At 45.6% G+C, this 17,848-nt stretch overlaps 1 protein-coding gene across 1 annotated transcript in view; it reads right to left on the reverse strand.

Moving 5' to 3' along the window:
- Positions 1 to 17,848, reverse strand: part of Sos (Son of sevenless guanine nucleotide exchange factor) — a 54,869-nt gene that overhangs the window by 30,118 nt on the left and 6,903 nt on the right. The window contains exons 2-7 of the mRNA XM_075699730.1: positions 15,482 to 15,742; positions 14,971 to 15,132; positions 13,280 to 13,471; positions 11,487 to 11,627; positions 11,075 to 11,185; positions 8,474 to 8,572 (exon numbers count right to left, since the gene is read on the reverse strand). Coding sequence (XP_075555845.1) covers positions 8,474 to 8,572; positions 11,075 to 11,185; positions 11,487 to 11,627; positions 13,280 to 13,471; positions 14,971 to 15,132; positions 15,482 to 15,742 — 966 coding nt within the window. The remainder of the gene's footprint in view (positions 1 to 8,473; positions 8,573 to 11,074; positions 11,186 to 11,486; positions 11,628 to 13,279; positions 13,472 to 14,970; positions 15,133 to 15,481; positions 15,743 to 17,848) is intronic.

The following is a 17,848-nucleotide window of genomic DNA, read 5'->3' on the forward strand; positions in this document are numbered from 1 at the left end:
AATCGAGGTGTTTTGCAGTGCTGAGGAGCCTGTTCGGACGTCCGGCGTGCGACACCGTCGTTTGGCCGCAGCCAATGACAGCGCGGCTGGCATGTGACGTTCTCTGACGTTCCCTCTACGGAGGCGGCGCGGGCTCCATGGCCTGTTTCTCGAGTGTTTTTATCTTTTTTCGTTGCCTGCTGCACTTTGTTTCCGACACGAAATAGTTACCAGTTCAGTAAAACTATCTCGAATGTGTGCCTGTTATGCAAAGCAGCGCCTAGTACACTAGCACTAAGCTACTGGCGAGATCGGGAGCCGCGACGCGAGGGCATTTCGCGGGCAGACAGCACACACCAACCGTCTGAGCGAGGCTGCTCGCTTCGCTTGCACGTTTGCCCTTCGCAACGACTGCGTCGAGTAAACCAATTGCACTTAATCCCGGGCGACCCAAGTGTACAGTGTTAATTGTTTTGGCAAAAATAAGCGCCCTTCGACGAGTTCGGGCCGGTTCGCAAGCGCCGTCAGCCGCAGCGTCCGCCTAGCTAGGCCTACCGGCCCCATCCCTGGCCCCCTGGCTGTTAGCGGAGTCGTCAGTGGACAACGCGCCATTGTGAAGTGTTCTGTCACTCGCAGGGGCACAATTTTATTGACACTGTTCGCGTAAAGCGAAGTAGTGTCGTGCAGAGTTGTTTATATTGCGTTTCCCGACGTGGATCTGATTCCCCAGTCGAGCTGGGGGGCCAGACCTAGGCGGAGCTTACGCTCCGCTCGATCTTTCGGATGCACGCACCATGTGCCCCGAATCGCCGTATATGCCGCACGCCGAAGCATTCAGCGCCGCAGGTCGGATCGGACGCCAAATCGTACCGTGTGTCTCCTGAACGCTCCGCGGCATACCGTGTTTGCGTCATAAAATGGCAGCACCGGGGCTTGCACGCCGAGGACGAAGTGTAAGCGCTCTTTTGTCATTATTGAGATCGGTTGCTTGTTCTGATGCTGCTAGTCCTACAGGACACAGTCGACGCGAAGGCACCTCTAGACCTAGCAGCACCTAAACAAACAATTGATCTTAAGAGGAAGCTTTAGCTCCGGTGCTCCAATCTAATTTCATGCAAAAGGAGAATTCGTTTTTCTCGGCAACCATTGCACCACATTTGGCAAGGTTTGTTGCATTTAAAAGAAGAACTTAAAGTCTAGTGAGTGCCGGTTTTGAATTTTTGATTTAGGTAGTGAATTTTTTATTAAAAATTGGCGGAAATCTAAAATTTTCGAAAAACGAAACTATGAAGTTTACAACTCTGTAACTCATCAGCGAAAAATTATAATATTATTCTGTGAAATGCATCTAATAGTACATCCAAAGCGGACAAAATTGATATGTTACACATGAATCTAAAAAAATTTAACAAAATGGAAATACAGCTTTTGCAGAACCCTTGTAAACAACGTAACAAATTCACGTAATATGTAAAATGACATAACGAATTTGTCCGCTTTCAATGATCCAATGGATGCCGTTCACAGAACCGCGATTTCTATTCTTGATGCAGAGCTATGAATTTTTAAACTTGGTGCTTCTATTTTTTTTTTCAAACTTCCAAATTTCTGAAAATTTTTGTAACAATATTGAGGCCCTAAATCGAAATTCCGCTCCTAACATTCACTAGAATTTAACTTTTTCTCTCAAATACAACAAATTTCATTAAAATCGGTGCAGGGGTTATCTCAGAAAAACGTTTTTGCATTTTACATGTATTTGAATAGGCCGCGTCGAAGTTGGGCCTGAGCTAAAGCTTCCTCGTAATGAATACGATCAAGGAGTACCAATCTGTTAACGAGGCTCCTGTGAACATGTGAGCCAACAATGTCTACGTTTACATTGAACCTGACGCGAGCGGGTCGAGTCAGAAATTGTCTCTGAATGAGCCTGACGCGAGCGCTTTTGCATGAACTCACTTCTGACAAGTCCAGACATTGGCGGCATGCAGTGTTGAATCGAGACACCATACAGCTTTAGCAGGGCATTACCGCACACTGCGAGTTTTACCGTATACCGGCTACCACGACTGCGCTTGCACGGAGTTCAGCGGACTCCAGTATGCAAGTTCACCGGAACATTACGCCATATACCGTGTTTGCGCAACAACATTGAAGCTGAGGCTGCCCACTATGATCCTAATCCGCCCGTAGTACTTGCTCTCCGTCGTGATAGCAATAGATAAATGGCAAAATCGACCGTCACTCAGCCTCACCTCACGTTGAGGACAAGCAATAGGCACTCATTTGTCATTACTACTGAGATCGGTTGTATCGGCGTGCATTTGGCATGGGCAGATATTCGTGCCACCCGAGCGTCTCCCCTAGCGAGACGCGTAGGACAGGCATACACGACTTCGAACATAGGTAGCCAGGATGTTTAAAGAAAGTAACAGCGCAAGGGAAAGCATGAACAGAAGGAAATAAAAATGATGTGCAAACTACCAACCGTTTGTTTTTGTTGCGCACACGGCAATATATCGGGCAGTTTTATATTAGCTTAACGGCGAGATAAAAATGCGCAGAATGCTACTGACCTGTAGCGTTTAGCACACGTTCGTAGGTACTTTGGTCACTTTGTTACATGTTAACATTTTGAAATTGAGCAGTTAGACAGTCATGAATGCGTAGTGGAAATCCTAAGACTAGCACCAAATTTGACATATGTGTCAAAAATGCGATATGAAATATATTGCTTTTCTTCAAACAGTTTCACAAGAGTTCAGAACAATAATGACTGCAAAGCCAACGCACATTTTAGCACATTTTGGAGACTCATACCTAGACAGTGATGCTAGTCTCACAATTTATGCCAGGCGGATGCGACTTCATAAGCATCGGTTTCAATTTTGCAATCTGAACAAGTGAATAATAAAGGTTACAGAGCATCTTTTTTTTATTACCTACATGACCAGTTCAATTTGCAGCGCAGGTAATGTCTACCACTTCATATAATCCACTTTACTAAAGTAATCACAAATAGAATAAGGAAAACCTTAGACTTCTGTCAACCAAAGGACTAAGCAGGATTTCGTCAAGGCTACTCAACAATAGACCATATTCACACTATCTATCAGGTGATAGAGAAATGTGTGGAATATAACCAACCCTTATATATAGCTTTCATTGATTACGAGAAAGCGTTTGATTCAGTCGAAACTTCAGCAGTCATGGAGGCATTATGGAATCAGGGTGTAGACGAGCCGTATGTTAAGATATTGAAAGATATCTATAGTGGCTCCACAGCCACTGTAGTCCTCCATAAAGCAACAAAATCCCAATAAGGAATAGCGTCAGGCAGGGAGATACGATCTCTCCAATGCTATTCACAGCGTGTTTACAGGAGGTATTCAGAGACCTGGATTGGGAAGAACTGATGATAACAGTTAATGGAGAATACCTTAGTAACTTGCGATTCGCTGATGATATTGCCTTGCTTAGTAACTCAGGGGACCAATTGCAATGCATGCTCACTGACCTGGAGAGGCAAAGCAGAAGGGTGAGTCTAAAAATTAATCTGCAGAAAACTAAAGTAATGCTTAACAGTCTCGGAAGAGAACAGCAGTTTACGATAGGTAGCGAGGCACTGGAAGTGGTAAGGGAATACATCTACTTAGGCCAGGTAGTGACGGCGGAGCCGGATTATGAGACGGAAATAATCAGAAGAATAAGAATGAGCTGAGGTGCATTTGGCAGGCATTCTCAGATCATGAACAGCAGGTTGCCATTATCCCTCAAGAGAAAAGTGTATAAAAGCTGTGTCTTACCAGTACTCACGTACGGGGCTGAAACCTGGAGGCTTACGAAAAGTGTTCTGCTTAAATCGAGGACGACGCAACGAGCTATGGAAAGAAGAATGATGGGTGTAACATTAAGGGATAAGAAAAGAGCAGATTGGGTGAGGGTGATCTTAGTTGAAATCAAGAAAAACAAATGGGCACGGGCAAAACATGAAATGAGGAGGGAAGATAACCGACGGTCATTAAGTGTTACGGACTGGATTCCAAGAGAAGGGAAGCGTAGCAGGGGGCGGCAGAAAGTTAGGTGGGTGGATAAGATTAAGAAGTTTACAGGAATAACATGGCCACAATTAGCAACTGACCGGGATAGTTGTATAGGATAGTTGTAGTCTGGGATAGAAGTATGGGAGAGGCCTTTGCCCTGCAGTGAGTGTAACCAGGCTGATGATGATGACATATTTGGTAATTGTTAAAGTACACACCCTTATCAAATAGTTGGGCGATTCAGAGGAAGAAAAATTTCTAGGGTGAACTGGCAGTTTACAACAGCAACAGTGAACTATCTAAACAAAATCTAATTAAGCATAGACCACTTGTAACGCAAATCGCTGAAGTCGTGGATATCCACAATATAACCAAAACACTATTTTTCAATGGCTGCACACATGCAAAACATGTAGAATCAATGAATCAGAGAATCAAAGCATGCGACCGGGATGTTTCCATCCATTTGAAATTTATGAAACTTGAAAGGTAAACGTCTAAGCACCGATGGTCTTCACAGGAAGCAATGTAAATAAGATAAAAAAAAGAAAGAGGAGAATTGTAAGTCACCAATTAACTTTTCAGAAATGCTCAATTATTTGGAATTCAATGTGGCACCACCAATGACTCCACAGAACTGATGTACTAGAACGGGGATCGAAATTTCGTACACCATACACACAGTGCCTCATTTGATTTCTCAGACTGATCTGCACGTGCGATGTCAAAACATGGCGACTGCAATCCAAGTTGCCACCAGTGCCCTTATTTTCATTGTCAAGGTAGTTTCTCTGCTTTCCAAGTGCTACACAGACATAGCAAAGAGTTCTGTTGACTCTGGTCTGTAACTGCAACTTTGGTCGCTGGCTACCAACAAGGCAGTGCTGCTAGGCCCAGCTGGTGAAACTGCTGGGCAGCTAAATGTCGGGGAACATACAGCAAAATTTGGGGAAAATTTTCTCCGAGACTAGAGTTGCAAAAAACTGTACTTTCCACAAACAAAATAAACAGCCAAAAAGCAACAATATGCGTGCATTTGGGATGGAGCGTGCATCACTGAAAAGCGGCAACCCACGCAACCTACAGAGCGAATACATACAATGCTCTGCCGCGTCTGCTCTGGCGGCATTTTTATTGCCCCTTGTTTGTTTGCCCAGAGTCCCCTCCCCCTCCTCTGCATTCTCCTTGAGCACTCTCTTCACTCCAGCCTCATCTGGAGAGCTCCGCCACATTAAAAAGAGCTCACTGCCTCACTTGTCTGCGGCATTTTCTGGCAGCTGCATTACTATAAGCGGTATTTCGTCTTGTAAGGCCGCACTATATGGTGGATCCACACGACGGACTAACTCCATTTTTTCCCGCGACGGATGGTGCATCATGTGACTATGCATCACGGATTCATGCCGTCCGCGACCCCCATGGACGGAAAATGCAGAGCTATTTTTCGCATCCGGATTCTGGGGATCGAATGCTGCGGATTTAGCCTAGCATGCTCTACAGTCTGGCAACAAGCGCAGCTCCGGGATCTTTCTCAAGCAGCTTCATCGCTGTTGACACTATTCGTGCCTGTTTGCACGTGCGACTCGCACAAGAGCGACTGCAATGAACTTGAGCGACGAGGCAACTTTCTTCTTGTGGAGCAGTTCCCCGCGCTGTGGGACGACTCTCGCCGATTACGCGACACGAGAGCGAAATAGACGATTTGGCAGCAACTGAAGAAACTGCTCTTGTCACTCGAGGCAGCCTCCGGTATTCCTCAATGTCACTGACCAACAGCTCTCGGTACAAGTAGTCTTGTATACCGAGATGCTTGTTGGCGATATAGTCCTTTTGCCAACAAGACCTCTTTCGATGAAACAAGTACTCGTCATCATCCAATTCGGACAAAACAACAGCCATTGTGGCCAACGTCGTTTGCTTCTGATCTCCATCTTCATTCAGAGTGAAAAACACGTATGACAGTCTTTATTACAGATGGCGCCATCTAGAGTAGAAACAAGCAAAGATTTGTAACTTACGGCCACTGAGATCCGCCCGGGCCGCCACAACATCTTCGAGGCCATGTTCAGCCAACACAGCCACTCTAAGCCTACACGCCGAGAATTTGAGTATGGCTTTCGCAAACAGTGCCCACTCATCATGAGTACTTTGCTGTCGAAGCTTCTGGACACAAATTTAAACCAAAGACAAGTCTCAGTTTGAAAGTAACGGGCCACACAGTGGACGCCGACGACGACTTGATAGGTTCGAGGCGGACGGCAGTCACTTTGGGCGGTGCCGCCATCTTTATTTTTTCGGCGCGGCCGTTTGGTCACTTCGCCCGTCTGGATGCGCTTCGCATCCAGACGGGCGGCGGAATAAACATCCGCAGAACAGATTTTCGCGGAGCCGTCCGTCGTGTGGATCCACCAATAGCGGTGTGCATATATGCGGAGTTCTAAAGAAGGGTAAACCGGAGTCAGAAAAGAACGCGTTAAAGCCAGTTCTACACTATAAGCAGTTGTGTTATAAGTGGTATAAATTTAATATGTGGTTTAACATAATCAAAGTAACACTGGTGGTATGTCTGCTTGTGGTTGCCAATGTTTACAGTTTGGTGAGTCACCTTTACCTCAGCACCCTCAATTGTGAAACTCGCTATAGTACATAAACGTGTTTTTTCCCTGCATAAATGGCAACTTGATATAAACATTGTGTTAGATGCACAAAACTGTTTTGCACTCAATGTTACAACTCTCCCAAACTGCAACATGTTCTTCAATATACAGGAACGGGATAAAGCGACAATTTTATCTCAAGGTCATTCCTTCGTTGTACTTAGTGGCCAGAGCAGCACTCGACTCGCACATCAATGGCATGAGCCGGCCATCAACAGTGGATGATACGAGTGGCTTAGAAACAGAAGAAATTGCTACATGATACCGGCCCTGACTGCAATGCTATGCATTAGGGGTGTGCGAACAACGATTTTCGAGACCCAATTGAATACGAATTAAGAAGTACCAGAATTGAATAGACTATCAAATAATTTTCGAATAATGAATAGCCATAATCACAATTAAGATAAGACGATGTTCAGATGCCAGCATATTTAAAGTTTGCAAGTTTCTGTCATGACATAGTACACTCTGAAGCGTTTATAAAAAACACAGAGCATCAGGAGCAAACAAGTTTCTTCACGTGCACAGGGCTCTTCAGAGAGCATGAATTATCATTGTACAGAGACCTGTTGTAGTTGCCGAGTGGTTTTAGCTTAGCATTGCGCTGCTAAGTACAAGGTAGCAGGATCGAATCTCGCACGTGGCGGCATCACTTCGATGGGAGTGAAATGCAAAAGCACTCATGCATTAAGTGCACATTAAAGAAAGCCAGGTGGTCAAGGAGTCCCCACTACGATGTGCCTCATCATTGTATCTTGGTTTTGGCAAGTAAAATCCAACAATTTGATCTTTTTTACCACTGTACAGCCTTTAAAGCTTGGCTACATAGGCAACGTAGCCTGATACACTATGCAAGTTCATGTTTTATGCCTATACTATGCCCGTGGGGGTGAAAACTTGCCATACTTTTGCTCAAATTTTTTGTTTAGTTGGCTGCAATTGATGTTTTGAAACACTAAAAAAATATTCGCATTTCCAGATAGCGATTATTCGATTCGAAGAATGAATAGAATGGGACAGTATTCAATTCGTTATTCAGAAATTTCAAATATTTGCACACCCCTACTAGGCATATATGTCTGTGCTTTGACTGGCCTCTGGGTTCCTTGGTGTTGAAATTTTCCTTACTCCTTCCAAAGCCAGGTTTTTAACCCAGTTTGCCATTGAAGCATCCTGTTGATGCACAAGTACTTTAGAGCAAGGGTCTAAAAACATTTCCAAGTTTGCTACTTGGTTAAATTTGTAGTTTCGAAACTGTATTTAAGCATATAGCCAGATTAGTAGCAGACAGAGAGGTTTCCACCTGGCGGCTGGTGTTGTCCAGATGCAAGAGGCAGTACAATGTGGGTACTTGAGCTGGGGACGTATTCCGGGACAATGACTTTTGGCGACAGTATCACCGTCAGGCACGCATTCATTGGCTGGTTGAGCACTACGTTATGCGAAGGTGATAGTATCGACGAAGTGGTCATCGCAGAATACGTCCACTGATAACGTACGGTACCCAACAATGGCACCGTTACAGTGCCCTGTTTACTTTTGATATGTTTCACCGCTTGGCTAATGTACAATCTGTACACTTTGCCGCATAACGCGACGGCACTGCGGCGGTACTGCGGGAGTAGTGGTGGATTTTAGTATCTTGAATAGAAAAAGAGCCTTTCTAATCGAACCGAATACTAACCCATTTGAACTGAATACTCAACGTTTCAAATGTGTGCATACGACTAGTAAAAAAAACGGGTGCAGAGAAATGACGCACTGATGCAAAAGTGGAGTCGCAGCACTCACCTTGATGGCTTCGAAATACTGAAAGCAGTGGGCCACAGGACCCACAAGCAACCTTGGCAGCACATACTTCACTGCTAGCAGAAAGCCATGTCCAGCAGTCTTGGAAGCAAAGAAAGGAAGCAAAGAAAGAGCAACATAAATCACCTGAAACATCCGTGTGGGTTTCACAGGTGTATGAAACCGTGTGCAAGGAATCCCTAAAAGAGTAGTACAACAATGCAACTTTCAAGGTAATGAAATCACGGATGCTATAACAGACCTATCCTATTAGCATTACCCATTCACGTGCACAACAAACAAATATTTCAAGGCAAAGCATGCAGAAGGACACTCCAAGCACACATAATTATGATAAGTGCGGCAAAAGAGAGACACAAAGAAGAAACAGCCTGTTGTGATGTCATTTTTATACCCTAACTAATAATAATACCGTATTTAATCGAAGCTAACGCGCACTTTTTTTCCTCAAAAATGGGCCCATAAATTGTGTGCACATTAGAATCAAGTACGACCCGAAATCTTGATTACCATATCGCCATCGGCATTTCAAAATCGCCGCTTCGTACGCCCTTCGAGATAGCTTTCGCCGTATGCTGCAGTACGGGTGCTTAGGAAATGCTTCCTTTGGCTTAAGTTAGTGCACCGTCCGTCTTCCCGTTTTCTGCATTTGCTCCATCAGCATGGAAGTGCCGACTGCAAAGACGTGCCGAGTTCAACATGATGCCGCAATTAAAAGGAAAGCGATCACGTGTGCGGCGATGGATGGAAATTGGGCCGCATCACGGGCGCTCCGAGTTCCCGAAACTTACGTGCGAGACTGACGCAAACGGGAGAGGCGTTCTACACCGGCGGCTGCTACGTGCGGCGCGACCCCTATTTTGAAAACGATCTGTGACGGAGACAAGAGTCTGCGACAATGACTTTTGGCGACAGTATCCCCATCAGGCACGCACTGATTGGCTGGTTGACCACTACGTCACGCGAAGGTGATAGTATCGACGAAGTGGCCGTCGCAGAATACGTCCACTGATAACGTATGGTAGCCATAAGCACCAACAGGGACACTGTGACAGTGCCCCGTTTACTTTTCCTTTCGGGTGAAACGGTGACTTTTTTTATTTATCGCAACTATAGTGCATTGGAAGTAAATTTTTGTTTTTCCCAAATGAGAGAAAGTTGCCTTTATGTATGAAAGAATGAGGTGTGTGGTACTGTAAAGGAGTTTTCTTTTTTTAGGTCACGGCAAACGGGTGCGCGTTACAATCGATAGAATGTTTTTTCTTTTTTGGTTGCGAAAGATGGGTGCACGTTACAATCGAGGGCGTGTTAGAATCAAGTAAATATGGTAATTTTATTTCCCATCACATGTACATGATGGCCAAAGGATGCAGCAAAAGCTGCCGAACAAATAGGCAGCTTGACAAAGCTGCAAGCTTCCGCTTCAACAATGGACAGCTGGCCACTCATGCATCATTTACATAAAAATAGTAATTAGCCCGACGTTGCCAGCGTTCCTCATTTTCATAAATGCCCCATTATTCACGTGTGCAGGTGGTCTGTGGCCTCCGCTGCCATTTGGCACACTCCTATAGTCTTTCTCAACACACTGTTCATCATGGCGAACCATTAGCAACCAGCCACAGTGCTCAGTCCAAATCCAGCACTCCTGTCAACAGCATGAGAGTGGTCAGGGACAGGTCGTTCACGACCATGCGACACCTTGTGGTGTGTTTGTGGCACTGCCTGGCTTCCCACATGCTTCCCATGCCAAGAAGGCTTTACTAAAGCCCCTCCATCCACGCGCCACCGCTGCTTTCTTAAGTAGCGACAACCTTTGTTGTGCGCCGCCTTTTCCCCTCACACCAAATCTGGTTCTGGTATTTCCGGTTCCGGCATTTGCGCTTCCTGGAGTTGCGCTGCGGGAATTTCCGCTTTGACTGCTGTTAGACGATGATGAGACGCCCGCGCATGCTTAGCAGAGCTGTGGCAGTCACCACAAGAAGAATGCAAAGGGGACAAGCTGTTGTATTCCGCTGAAGTAGTAGTTCGCGGTCGCTGGTTTCCAAATGCACGAAAAACGGCAGTGGTCTCCAAGCGCCCAGGCACTACATTCCACTGTACGTTGTCGCTCGTGCCACAACCCGTCGCAGGTTGATGCGAAGCAGCGAACACAAGCAGATCACTGGTTACAGTACGCGCCGGTTCTTGGATGGAATCGCACTCACAGTTTCAACCGCAGCTCATGCAATTAAAGCCTCTCCAGCGACGCGAAAGTAAACAACGCTAAAAAACAAAGCGGCACTTCCACTCGAAACAGGAAGCTGCAGCTACGCAAGTTCCGCTTGACGCCGGAAGCTAAGGGGGTGAGTGGGAGAGGAGCGTGGAGGAGGAGGGCATGTTGGCGGTACTTAGCCTGGTCGGCGGAAATGTGTATGGAGGGGCTTTAGGGCATACTAAAGCTTCAGCATCATTGTGCAGCGACAAGAATGGGCAAGCGGCGCCTGCCCATTGCACACTCCGAAGTGACCCACCAGCAATGGTGCTTATATGCCCTGTAAAGCACGGCGCATGCCCCAGCAAGAGTAGCTTGAACCGACCCACCTGTAGGGAGCTGGCCACATCAGGTTTCTGTAGCAGCTCGGCCAACATGTCGCGACAGCTTCTGGGGACCACGGTTTGTGCGTAGTCATCATAGACATCAAACTCGTCATACTGCAATGAGACGGGGGTATACAGAAGAGCAATTTACAAAATTATATTCCAAATCATCACTCGGGCAAAATACACAACTGTTACATATACTACCACTGCACAGAAATGAAATACAAACTGGAATCTACAATGTGTAATCTTGGCACAAGCAAGCACTGTGAACATCTGTGAGCATCTGTGAACTAATCAGATACACATGCTGGCAGATGTGAAAAATGTGCCTTTTAGTATGTTTGTGTTTGCAGTTCATTCTGGTGCGACAGCCCATTAAGAGAAATAAATAAAAAGGCGGCCTTCATACCTCAGCCATTTCATAGAAGCAGGAACCGATGGCAGGACTCTGATTCTCGTCTGTAATTTCTACAACATCTTCGAAGGAGCCAAGGAGGGAGACACTGAATTCGTACACCTCCATGACATTGCCAAAGATGACGTCCAGATCCTGAGGAAAGACACAAACAGCAACAACACAGGAGAAGAGTTTGAGACACAAATTTAAAGAAGAAAGAAAAAAAAAGGAAAAAGAAGCAGCAGCAAGAGGAAGGAGGAAAAAAAAAAAAAGAGAACCTCAGGTACAGCAAGCTGTCTCCCTATTTATGTTTAAAAGAAGTCCACTAACAGATTCCTAAACAACACCAACTATTATCAACAAGCTGATTCTGAAACACAAATATTTAAACAAGACTAGAAGAAATTGCAATATGGAAACAAGAAAGTGCTAAGAACGCGAAAAGGAAAATGCGTCTGTACTATTATGCTGGCTACCAAACTGTAGCCCTAAGTGCGGTTCTATTCGATCAGGCTAGAGAGCCAAATGTCGCGGCTGCAGTTGAAAGTGTTGAACAGCGTGATGCGCAGCCGACTAGTTCCACTAAGTTCCACTCAAAAATTAGTCCAAATCTGGTACCACTGTCTATGGCACTGCTATGGCTGTTCAACAAACACAGAAATGATAAACAGCACAGCGACTGTCCTGGATTTAGCTTTGAATGTTGTTCAGACTTCCCGAACTGACTCACTGAAGTCAACCACACTGAATCTCATAAATATGATACACAATTTAACGGAACTGAATATTTTTGTACAGCTTTTGTTGTTTGTCACCAGGAAATGTACCCCTACACTGTTATGCTAGGAAACCTGAAATCCTTGAATTAGGCAGTAAATTTTCACATCACTTTCTACAAGCAGCAAAGTTTTACACTTCCATGCAGACTTGTTTTGCCTGCGATTGTAAATGCCGCTAGTGCTCTGGGTATCAAACATCACATATAGAGTAACCATTAATTCTAAGTGAACACCACCCCGATGACTCCTACAGATTACACCACTCAGAGAGGGCATCCAGATGAAACAAAGGCGCAACAGTGGCAAAAGTAATGTTCAAGAATAACAGCAGTTGTCAAGCTAGGCCTAAGTAAACCACTGGATTGCAATATAGGGGCTTTGTCGATGCTGATAAATCTCCTATTGCTGCACAGAATTAATGCAGATCCAAGAAGAGAACACAAGTATGTGACACACTTAACTTACTAATAATCACAGCATATTGTTTTCGAAGCTTTTGAACCCACTTTGCATTTTACTGACAATGGCTAGTGCATGTCTTCCGTTCAAGCATTTTATTGGAGATGACACTATGGCTCTGTTCCCAGACAAAAAAGGAAATGATAATAAATCTCTTACCGCAATGCCGTGGGCTACAACAGCAAGGGAACGGAAAACTCCAGTACGGAAACAGATGGTGAAGCAAAGTGACCGCAGGTCAATGCTGCTGCTGCTACAATGGTTGCTTGCTCAATGTGCCACAGAGGCACTTGATTGGCAGCTAAACACATGTTGTGGGGGTGTCCCAACTACATCAATATTTGACAGAAACATCCTCAAGCTGCACATTAAAATTTCCAAAGATTCAACTACACATGACAGCTCGTTTATTGCTCCACTGATGTGCTCCGAACGCCTATACTTCTGCAGGGGAACTTTTCTGTTAGAAACAGTTTACAAGAGGAAACCGGGCTCAACTTTTACGATAAGTATGGCAGGGTGGCAGGGGGTCAGGACAACCCATTCGACAGTTCAAAGGTGGCACACCTTGCTCCCTGGGAAGAGCCTGTCGAGGGGCTCTCGGAAAACCTTGATGATCATGTTGAGTTCCCGTATGTGCTGCCTCTCCTCAGCAATGAGGTCCTTGACCTCCTCGTCGTACGAGGATGGTGGCCGGCTGCCCAGGGACTCTTCCTCGGCTGCTGCAAGGTCTTCACCATGGAACATGTCCATGAGCACCTGGACATGCATGCACAGTAGACGGCACAGTCAGGATACAAACAGAAAAAATACATAACTGTAGCCCTTTGAGGGTCAAAGATGTAAATATACAGTGCCGCGAACAAGTCCCAAATGGCTGATGCCGTATATTTGACACCGTCTGTATGTTTGAAAAACGCACCAATTTTTCAACTCTTCACTGCCCGGCAAGTGCTGCCACCCTGTGTGGATACAATAAATTTTTGTCTCACTCCATAGTCTCTTGGTTTTAGTTCCACGACACGTTTACGCTGGCGCATCGGTGACTGCTTGTACATCCGTGCGTGCGCACGGCAGTTAGTTTTGATTTTGTCTCGCGGGCTGTTTCCATTTGTCATGCTCGCAAAAATTGATGTCCATCTGGTTTCTAATCTCTCAAAGGATAACTGCTAGATGCTTGCTCGTTTATTGTTCACAAGGGTTCGATTACATCTGTTCACAGGCGGGCACTGGTACTACAAACAACGCTGCCGTGCCTGCGTTTTTTTTCTTGAGATTCACAAAAAGTGATTGCCCCCTGTTGGCAATGGAAGAAAAGATTACACAGCAAGTTCCTGAGTCGCTCGATTTTTTTGAAGAGCGCACAACTGTAGAGCTCTCTTGCGTGCGCAATAGCGATTATGCCATTGACGCTGGCACTGATTGCTCATCTGCATGCGAGTCGAGTGGTGATCCCTTTGATGCGGACTACTGCCCAAGTGCCGACTCGGAACATATCGATTCCAGTGTAGAATATACTTCTTTAATTCTTATTGTAGGTATCTATGCAGCCCATCTGTATTTATGAATAAACAATGCATGCTTACCTACGGGAAATATTACATTTGGCCAAAAGAATTCCCAATCAAAGGGTTAAGAATGCAATATCCTCATCTGGCATTCTGATAACTGTCAATCACAATGACAGTTGTAAGCTTTCGCATTTCAGTACAGTGCACCACTCTCGAGAAGATGAATTAGTCGAGCTACCAGAATGTAATCATGTTAATAGAGGGCATGATATCGAAGCCGGTGTACCAGTCAACCACTGCCAGATTTTACCTAAGCACAGAAAACATTACTTTCTTGTAAAAAAAAAAAAAAAAATCTTAAGGTACAGTCAAATCTCGTAACAGGTGACAACAAATTGTAATTCCCCTTTGGATTCCCATAAAAGGCAGTGCACCTAAAATCTTGTTGAACAAACAGAAAATTTCCACAAAGAACACAACAAGCGTTTTTAAAGTTAATAATTCAGATTTGCTAGTCATTTCACTGCAAAATGCAACTCTGCTCCTTGTGGAGCTATCAAGGCAAAGTTGTGCAATTACCTTCCTAAATGATGAGCTAATGCCGCGTTCGCTTCCGCATAAATAGACCAGGGTGCACCAAGTCCTTGTCAAGGTTGCACGAAAGCCGGTTTCTCCAGTAGAATGATGCGGGGACAGATTGCATTTCAAGCATAAGTTAAAAAGACAGAGGAAACAAAGACACGACACCTTGTCAGCGCACATGGCGACCCTGCAGTCTTGGCACGTGATCTCCACATGACGGATGTTCTTGACGTAGTTGCCAGTCAGCTTGAGGATGTCAGCTGCAATGTACTCCAGCACAGCCACCATGTACTGGCTTACTTGTAGGTCCAGCCGGTAGCCCAGTACCTGCACCAGTTTCAAACAGCACAAAATGCCTCACAAGGAAGGACGCAGACTGGGCATTGTACGAGAAGCAGAAGCAGCATCGGGGTCAGGAATATTGTGCTTTCAGACTGAACGCAGCCATTGCCCCTATGAGGGAGGCAGCACCGCATTTTTCTAGTACCAGTGCTGGCAAGTACAGGCACATGATTGACATGCGTGCAGTATCAGAAGTTGCAGTTTCTGAGTGGAGTTGGCCACTGGCCTACAAACTGCGATATTCAAGTAGGAGCTACAAGTATGGGAGACAAGTACAAAAACAGCGTTTCTGACGCAGCTGCACACTTGCATGAAGAGCCTCAGCTGAGCCTACCTTGTTCAGGAGAGGGTGTATCTTGTCAAGCGGCAGCACCAGGGAGGAGCGCCGACGGCCACGCTCCAGGGCCGCCTGGGCATCCCGGATGGCCCACAGGTCGATGGGGTTTGGGAACAGGCGGCGCACACGGTCCTCCACGTCCTGCACCGAGTGCGGTCGGCCTCCGCACAGCGTCCACAGCAGCCGCAGAACCAGGCCCTCGACATATTGCAGGGCCTCCTCAGTGGCAGTCAGCGTGGGATGCACCTGGCACTGAACCTGAATTGGGGACACAACACATTTACCAACTGCAATGCAGTGTAGACAATGCATAGACGCACAAGCTAGCAGTGGCCGGCTGCCGATATGGGTGTGAGCAAGTGACAGGTACTTCAGTCCTTCATCTCTCACTAAATGTTTTCTCGATGGCTTCATTTGAGAAACTTGCAGCTGGTACGTGGTTAACATGAGCCACAGAAGAGGGCAGGGTGTAGGTGCACACACGTTGACCAAAAATATGAAAGTTGACACAATAAATGGAACACACCATCAATATGTGTGGCAATGCCAAGGACAATGATGGCCAAACTAACACAGCTGTGTGTTCTCATGCAACTACTTCCCGATACGAGATCTCTGGGAGTCCCCTGGCATACAACAATCCCCACAACAGACTGGGAGCCGGTTTGCCATCTATTACTGCCCCTGTTGTGCTGCCTTTTCCACAACTATTACCCAGGAGAATAAGTATGCCATGACTGTTTTTCTATGAGAATGTGGAATTTTCCAGTGAAAATTCACCTGTTCAATACGACCGTAATCGCATTCTCTAGCATCACCAGAGCGCGACACCACCTCAGCAGACTGTCTGGCCTCACCACTTCCTCCCGCACTACCAAGACATGCCTGACCTTCTCTCCGAGGCCCAAGGTACATTTTTCTCCAAAACCCCACCTGACGGTAATAAAAGCAGAGGCTCCACAGGTCCGGCAGTTCCCAGTGCACAATCTCACACGTAGCTTGTCCTTTCCAGCAGAGACAGTGCCTCCAAGTCAACAGGGACACGCTGCCCAAAGTACAAGAACATTCAGAGGCTACAGAGCTGCAGCTTCATTCTTACCTCCATGTGATCTCGTGCTCCTCTCACATATGCAAGACTAGTCAAGTCCCGGTTCATGCCGACGTTACTAGAACCAACAACTGTTTCACAGCTTCCCATCCCTCTAGTACCAAGTGCTGCTCATGGGAACTGGTGGCAGTGCAATAGCACCCTGCTTCACTTATGTGCAATGCTGTGAGCAGTGAAAATGGATGGCGCAGCATTTTTGTGCATTCTCGCGGCTCTCCACGATTGCTCAGTGAAAGCGCCATTGCTAAATTAGTGGATGGAGTTTAACTGTATGCAGAGACAAGCAAAGGACACATTTATAGCGCAACGCAAAACATGTTCAATGATGTAACACGCCCACACTCTCTAAGCCATGCATGAGGCCACCATAGTTTGGCTTCATTCATATGTTTGTCACTTACGCATGCAATAACATCCAATGCTCAGTAATGCTCATATAATACAAACATCTGGAATTCTGCATGTTTTTCTCCATCAGGAGATAATGTAATACTTGTCTATGCAACGAGTAAAAAAAAAATTTAACCAGCCTGACAAGGTGCATAGCCAGAGAAGAAATCTGGGCTAGCTTGAAGTTTCTGTGAAAATTTATTACATTTTCCTAGTTTAAATTATCAACATCATTACAATGCACAGACAGAATTTTCGGCACCAAACAATATGCAGTGAGCCCTTAGACACAGCTCCCATTATCAAGTTAAAAAATGCGGGCATCTAAAGACACGTTCCCCGGTTAAGCAGATAACGATAAAGAATCATTATGCATACTGGGCAACACCGGGTACATAGGCCAGATTGCCAACTGATCATCTTCCAGAATGTCAGCTCAGTGGACACTGCTGTTTGTATTGAGCAGGACACTTGTTAAACCAAAAAGAACCCAGTAGGAGGGTGGACTTGCGTTAAAGAAGTACTGACATGATATTTTCAATTATAAATAACTTCTTTTTGTTAAATGATGGTCCTAGACTTCTAAACTTTAGAAAAAAAAATTGTGACAAGTGTCAAAGCACTAAATAATTAAACATGATATCTTTTCGACAGCCACTTTTGTTTTTGTTTCCCAGGAGGATACTGTGTGGTCACTTGGGACCAGAACATCGCGATGTCTCGACAATTGCTCGGTCGCCTCGTATGCTGCTTGCTACTCAATAGTGAGGGCCGATGTAGCAGCATAGCGGTCAAGTGAGCGAGTCAGAGCACATGTTAAAACATCACAATGTCCTGCTCTCACTTGACCACATTGTGCATCATGA

This window comes from Dermacentor variabilis, chromosome 7 (assembly GCF_050947875.1).
Source record: "Dermacentor variabilis isolate Ectoservices chromosome 7, ASM5094787v1, whole genome shotgun sequence".
Classification (NCBI taxonomy): domain Eukaryota; kingdom Metazoa; phylum Arthropoda; class Arachnida; order Ixodida; family Ixodidae; genus Dermacentor; species Dermacentor variabilis.